At 33.8% G+C, this 7,432-nt stretch overlaps 2 protein-coding genes across 4 annotated transcripts; both read right to left on the bottom strand.

Annotated features, from left to right (window-relative positions):
* Positions 1-439: 439 nt before the first annotated feature.
* LOC111212275 (solute carrier family 35 member F1-like) lies at positions 440-1,879 on the bottom strand. Its single transcript, XM_048755771.1, has 8 exons — positions 1,814-1,879; positions 1,682-1,765; positions 1,532-1,629; positions 1,352-1,438; positions 930-981; positions 782-850; positions 614-700; positions 440-523 (listed from the first exon to the last, which is right to left on the bottom strand). The coding sequence occupies exons 1-8, from the start codon at positions 1,877-1,879 to the stop codon at positions 440-442; spliced, it is 627 nt and encodes a 208-aa protein (XP_048611728.1).
* Positions 1,880-2,841: 962 nt separating this feature from the next.
* Positions 2,842-5,032, bottom strand: LOC111212273 (UPF0481 protein At3g47200). 3 transcript variants are annotated; one of them, XM_022713732.2, is made up of 2 exons: positions 3,355-5,032; positions 2,842-3,301 (listed from the first exon to the last, which is right to left on the bottom strand). In XM_022713732.2, exons 1-2 carry the CDS (start codon positions 4,417-4,419, stop codon positions 3,047-3,049), a joined length of 1,320 nt encoding a protein of 439 aa, XP_022569453.1. In that variant the 5' UTR covers positions 4,420-5,032; the 3' UTR covers positions 2,842-3,046. The 3 variants fall into 3 exon arrangements, with proteins under 3 accessions (XP_022569453.1, XP_022569452.1, XP_022569451.1); XM_022713731.2 differs by having other exon boundaries at positions 2,842-3,314; positions 3,399-5,027; XM_022713730.2 differs by having other exon boundaries at positions 2,842-3,283; positions 3,399-5,027.
* Positions 5,033-7,432: the final 2,400 nt, after the last annotated feature.

Genomic DNA, 7,432 nt, shown 5'->3' with positions numbered 1-7,432 from the left:
CTGGCTCGAAGAGAGCATCTGGCCTAAGTGAGGGCATCTGGATCTGAGGAGTATCTGGTCCGACGGGACATCTGACATCTGAGTTCGACGGAACATCTGAGCAAAGAGAGAGTCTGGTACATCTGTATTTTGAGCATGAAGAAGTGCATTCTGGTACATCTGATTATGGAGGATTCAAGTCAAGGTGGAGATTTGTTGAATAATGCCTTGAATCTGTTGGGCCTTAGTCTTTTTAGGCCCACTAGTGCTAGGATTTTCTGGGACACAACTATATATATCTTGTGCCTCCTCTAAACCTAGTTAGCAGCCGTAGAGAAACTAGATCTGATCTTCTTGTAGACAGATCACTGTAATTCCTCCATCAATAAAATCTTTTTTTGCCCGTGGACGTAGCCGTTAGGGGTGAACCACGTTAAATCTCTGTGTCTTTCTTTATTGTTTATCCATCTGCTAATCTATATCTTCTCACATCCGTCACAACAATAGCTGTAGTAGCAAATGCCAGGTAGTAGAGCCAATCAAACTTAAAATTAATACACATACATGGCAAACTGGTCTCATCCGTTGGTTGCTAAGACACAGAAAATTTCTTTGAGGTACAAAGTGAGCTAACCTTCTCATGATAAGCGAAAATGCGGATCAAAACAGCCCACATGTCTGATGTGAGTAACGAGAGGGTGAACATCGCTGAACCACTGGTCTGAGATGATCATATTTTATGTTAATGTTTGAGAGGCTTTTGAACATGGAAACAGAGAGTAAAGCCGGTTTTGTGTCATGCCTTGAGCAAAACCGGGAGTAATGAGTAGGAGAGAAACATCGAGACTGCGAATCTAGGAAAAGGAAGTGGCTGAAAGTGTAGAAAGAAACGATAAAAGTTTGTACTGATAAAGAAACAAAGACTTTGGTTTGTGGATATTGAAACTTACATTCTCAGCTGACCACTCAACAGCTTTGAGCTCACCACGTTCAAATATGCATCTAGAGACAAGTCAAGGAGAGCTTCCTGAAGAATGTGCATACAAGTCTAAGAAACATAAAAAAAAAGATATAATTTGTGTGAAGGATACATCTGAATGGCACTAATAATTGCGCCTAAAAATCCAAAGGTCATAAGCTCAACTGTGTTAGCAAGTAGAAGCAACGAATCAGTTGAGAATAACAAGAGACAATGATAAACTGAATCTTTCTCACTGCTCGATTACAAAAGATTCTTAAATAATATCTAGATCATCTCCAAGGTATGGATCAAGAAAGTTATGGATCATTTGCACGTGCAAATATCAAAGAAACATCGTGCCAGTACCAAAAAGAACCTCTAAAGTTTATTGTCATAAGTTTCCACTATTACCTCCTCGACTCCCTGCGGTGAACGTTAGAGAAGACTACCATAACAACACCAAGGATACAGAGAGCCACACCAGTAATCTTCATCGAACTGTATTTTGTTTTCAGAAAAACAAAAGTCAACACCAAAACGCAAGGGATCGCCCAGCAGTCCAGTAGCATCACACTTGTTATCGATGTGTACTGATTCGCCTTCACCACTACAAAAAAGCAAAACATAATACTTCCACGGTTTTCCACCACAACAGCAGCAGCAAGAATGTGATGCAAGTAGTAACATTTCTAAGCTCCACAATAACCCACATGATCAGGAAACAAAAGAAGAGGGTGTTACCACTTGCCCTACAATAATTTTATCACCAAGAAAATTCGCCTCCACATCAGCTAAAGCAAAGAGACAATAGTGATACCACTTGCCCTACAATAATTTTATCTAGGATGTTAGGCTAATGGTTGCAATAGGGACGGTCTTGGGCATAGCCAAATGAACTTCTTGAGTAGTAGACTTAAGAGACTCCCTAGGATTCTCCATAACTCTTATGATGCTTAGAGTTCTGGTTGCTGCATATTACCAAAACTTCTCCACTTCGAAACAACGGCAAAAACATCAACTGGATTTATTGTGAAATCCTAATGAATTTAAAGACTTGGTGCATCGCATCACTCTTCGTCGGCAATAGCCACCACATGTGTAGCTTTTTTTAGCGCCACGGGATCCACCTGGTTAGTCCTCTTAAAATCAGTTAAAAATCATTGATCTCTTTCCACTTATGATGTACTTAGCTCCAAGATGCTGGAAAAACATTCGGTTTTCGGTTAATTTGGATTTCGGATTTTTGGTTTTGGATTGGAGGTAACCAAACAAGAACCACCCTAAAATCGGTTTGGTATGGATAATTATTTCAGGAACCGGTAAATATCCAAAATATTATTTTGTCCGATTCGATTCCGGTTACTTTTGTATCCAAACTGCCCAAAAATACCCAAAAATACCCAAACTACATGAATTACAAGAATAATAAATATCCGAAGTACCCCAAAAGTTTTCAAAATATTTAAAGTACCAAAAAAAATAAAATAAAAGGTTAAATTTTAAAACTACAACCACTGAGATTTGAATATTTCAGTATTGAATTTAAATTTTATCTAACTTTTTGAGATTTATAATAGACTTTAAATATTTTGGTTATTTCGGGTACCCATTCGGTCATTGATTCGATTCCGGTTTGGTTCGGTTATCCCCAATATTATAAGATAGAAACCTATCGGGTTATTGAATATTAACATTTAATGGAATTGAATGTATTTGGATTTTAGAATGAATTCCAGTGTCATTCAATTGAACTAGGAGATGATTAAGGAACAACTCTTCGGAAGTTTCATGCATCGAGTGAAACTATTTAATTTTCGTGGTTGCTGCTAGTGGTTCGAGCATGTCTTATACTTTGTTCTTCTTTTTTGTGAAATCTCATGTGGTATTGTCAAACTTTTCAGTATCATCTAAAACATTATCATAACGACTCTTATACCAATGTCATAATAGCTTCAGGATACAGATTAACTATCATAAAAGAGAGGTAGAAAATACAGAAGAAGAATAATATTAATCTGCAAGATTATTTAGAAATAACGTAGTACCCACGACAAAGTTGGAAAGTGGAAACGATCTAGAGATAGAGATAGAGATGCAACGACATCTCTAAGGTTCGCTCTCCTTAACCTGAACGATTGATGCCCAAGTCTGGATAAGTGTCATCACTAATAGAAACGTGGCTGCGATGGTGGCTGTCTCTGTCCACGGGTTACCAAAATACACACGCTTGAGGATGGCCTTTGACCTATTCATCGGGTTTCTATAGTACTCGTTCACTTTACCCGCTATATCATAATAGTAAGAACCAGGATCTACGATGCCTGTCACGAGCTTGTTCACCATCTGCGCAACTTTAGCGGGCTTTTTAGTATTCCTTTCAAACCCGAAACCACCACAAATCATTCAATACACACACATTTTATATTTATACTGATATAAATAAGGATAAATGAGTTACCTTTCTCGAGAAGCAAGTCAACGTCTTTATCAGTGTCAATTAGATAATCTAGGAATAAGGCGTAGCTACATACGTGGGCGTTGTTAGGGTAATGGCACTGCTCAAGAGCCATTATGTTTCTTAGTTTCATCTCAAGGCTGTCATCAACCGTCAGACAAGGAATCTTCAAACAACCATTCTTGAAGCTCACACATAACGATAACTCATCTCCTACTGCCTTAAATTTTACTCCCCCACTATCTAGCTTATCCGCATTATACATATGCTCTATGGGTTTGGATTTCGATTTCCAAACATCAAGGTTAGGAAGTGTCTCCACGCGAACACACCTGATCAAATCAGTGAAATGTTTAAATTTGGAACTCCTTCGGATTTTACCTTGGAATCCGAAGAAGATGATGATTAGGTCCCGGAATGTAATTAGGTGCGGCCAGATTCTTGTGACAATTGGATTGAAGAGTTTCTCAAGGATAAAAAAAGGAAGCTGGTTCTCGAGCAAGATGAGATCATAATAGACTGTGATTCCAAGAGATAGACCGGCCAGGAGAGGATCTCCATTCTTATCTACTACTCCGCTAAACCTCAGTATGAACTCTATAATGAAAACAGAGTCGTGGAGGACCATCTCCACGAATTCTGGGGATTGAATCCATGCTGTTGATTCTTGATAGCTTGCCCTGATTGTCTCTTCCTCTTCTTTGATCATTCTTCTTAATTCATCGATGGTGGTTTCCCCTTCAATCCTTGCTGCGAATTCTGCTAGGTAAGTCTTCTTATGCTCTTCCATGTCTAAGTAGGCCATTGACTTTGTGTATGTGATATCATCTCCAAGATAAAGAGCCTTGAGAGCTTGAGATTTTACTGAATGGTGAAGAGGTCCAATGAGGACAAGTTGAGGCGTGTAGGGTTCTGGGTTTACTTCACGTAGACGGTTCGGGACTCTGTAGATACAACAAAAGTCGGGATTCATAGGATACCGCCACATCCCTGGATACATCTCTCTCGGCTGGTTAACGTCCATATTCCAAAACCTGAACTTTTAGAACAAGTTCAGTGAAGCAATTGAGGAAGCTATGAGATTATCAAGTTTAGGAGGGACGAATTATTACTTTCGAATTTACTCACTCTTGGGAGAAAAAAAGAAATGTTGTATGTCAAAGCTGGATAAAACCTTGAGCTTATTCACAAATGATATGTTATTTTGTCCCCTCTTTATAGAACTACATTTTTGTAAGAAGTCCAAAGTGGAAATTGATTCATGGATTTTACTAGATTTTTTGTTGTTCGGAATAGTGAATACAAAGTCGTTGAATATACTTTCACAATATAATGTAATTAAATGTCAGATACTAGCCCTTTTATTAAAAAAAAATAGAGATGTGAAATAGTAGCTAACTCATTTCACAGCTTACCGACAAAACACTTCATTTCATTTGAAAGATTTGGTCTTTTTATAAGAATTTATTTTGGTTCCCCATATTAGGCCCTACCCGAGCATTAATCATGCTCTAACTACACTATTTATTACCGAGTTTATTAGGCTTTGTCTGCCCAGGTGTCCATCGGTAATTCGATTTCTTTCAAGTTTCAACTAACCTATCCAAACCTCACGTTTTCCACGTTAGGTCTTTCCTGAAAATTTTGGTACTAATAGTTGCAATTATTGAGAAAACACTTAATACAAAAACTGCAATATACTTGGAAGATCCTATGCACAAGTAAGCAAATCATTCAATTATGTATTATCCAGAATTTTGTTTAACTAGTATAACCGATTTAATTTAATGTTAATTTATGATTAGTACAATTAGTCTATAGGTGACTGGTGTATCTTAGGGTTACTTGAAGTTTTTTCTATTTTTCATGGTTTTGAATTTCAATTTTTTGGTACCTTTGGTTTATATAGACTGTGATTGTGTGGTTGACATAGAGTAAATATTTACTTTAATTTTTACATTATTCCAAATTCCACTGAAAATTTATCAATCAAATGAAATACTATTTCACCTATTTATTTTAGTTACTATTTTAAAAGAACAAACACACAATTTTACTTTGAGTTTAGTTAGAGTAAAACAATTTACTCTATTTTTTCTCTTTCATCTCTTTTTTACTCCATGTTAGTTTTCGAGTAGTTCACAAAAAAAAAAAAATTCCGAGTATACCAATCAAACCCACAGCCATACTATTTGATCATGGATTTGACGTGCAGGTCTCCATATATGTCATTTATCTTGGAGTATCAATAGTTGATTTCATCTATTACTATTAAAATAAAAGTCATATTTTTTTTTCATGTGTGATATTTTTTTTAAAGGATCATCTCCTAAAAAGTTGGTTATATTATTATTATTTTTTTTAATAAAATCCTAACAACATATTTAATTCTCTTTTTGTTCCATCAAAATATTATTAAATCTGCATAATTTCAAAAATATATTATTCCATCAATAGATAATTATAAAAAAAATTAAAATTATAGAAAATAAATTGATTAATTTTCAAAAAATACATTTTACAAAGATTTTAAGAAGATTTTTTGTTAGAAAGATTCATTTCTATTTTAAATAAATAAAAAAACTTGTTTATCTAACTATTGTATTTCAGTAATTTATCATCTTTACTTGAAATTATGTTAATGAAATTATTCTCATCTTTACTACAAAATTATTTTGAAGTACAATGTATTATTGTTTAAAAAAACATTTTTTGTTGTTTTAATGGTATCTCAAATTTGATCTTATCTACCATATATAAGTCCAATTTAATTTTCTTCTATATAAATTTTGTTTAGAAAACAATATATAAAGTATACGTAATAATGCTTTCAAAATAATTTGTTACAAAAATACAAAATTTATAGTAATAATATATAAACCATATAAAAATAGGTATTATAAAGTTATATAATATATAACACTAAATTACATTAAGTTACCAATAAATTTTGTTATATAAACTAAAATTTTTATTATAGAAAGAAATTAAATATAGAGTAAGTACGGAATTTGTTATGGATCTTTCATCAATGGGGTAACTAATAACAAAAATAAATGCTCTAGGGGAATTGGTTGTTGGCCATTATATCAAGATTAAATTTAGAGTTTTAAATATACTCCAAGAAAACAAAGTCATTCTCGATGGAATTTCCGACGGACAAAATCTGTTGAGAATTTTCGAGCAGATCCCGGCGAAAAGGAAACCAAAAATTGGCTACTACCAGCCATTGTAAACAATTGTGAGAATGCTTTACAGTATTGTCAAGTTTTTTACGCTGACATATATGTACACTAATATTTAGTTAATAATATTATGGATTGCTAATTTTTCTATTCTATAGAAAATATTATTGTTATCAACTTAATATGTTTACTAATTATTTTAAATTGTAAAAATAAATAGTCGATTTAAAAACGAAAATATCTTCGTGTTTTATTAAAGCCAATATTTAATTATATAAATTAAAATTTACAAAATTATAAAAGATCATTTTTTTGAAACAAAATGTTATTAAAGACAAAATGTTATAAAAGATTATATTTATGGTATTTTGGTATAAAATCAAATAAATCGGAAACTGGCTGTATATAAACCGGACCAAACCAAAATAGATATGGTCTTTAATATAGTAGCTATTTTTTATAAACTGGAATACCGAAAAACCGAAAAAACCGAAGAAACCGAACTGACATCAAAATTGAACACCCCTATATAGATTAGCAGAAGTAACATTTGATTTTTTTTAAGATTTAAAGAATATATAGCATAAGAAAACCATTTCACGGGTCTCTCCACCAGCAGCCGAATACTGCTTCCAAAGTTTTATGACTTTCACCCATCTTCCACAAAGACTTATTTGGCTCAAGTCAGAGATGAAATTCATCCCACTCATTTTCTTTGCTAGTTTTGAAACGTTTAGGTTGTAATACCGTATATATTAGGATAGTATGATATATATACACAACTAATAAAGTTCTGACCCATGAGATTTGAAAAAAAATGAATATCCCATTGCCACAAAGGAATGTTGCAAA

This window comes from Brassica napus, chromosome C4 (genome assembly GCF_020379485.1).
Source record: "Brassica napus cultivar Da-Ae chromosome C4, Da-Ae, whole genome shotgun sequence".
NCBI classification, from domain to species: Eukaryota; Viridiplantae; Streptophyta; class Magnoliopsida; order Brassicales; family Brassicaceae; genus Brassica; species Brassica napus.
This window is presented reverse-complemented; position numbering and strand designations above follow the sequence as displayed.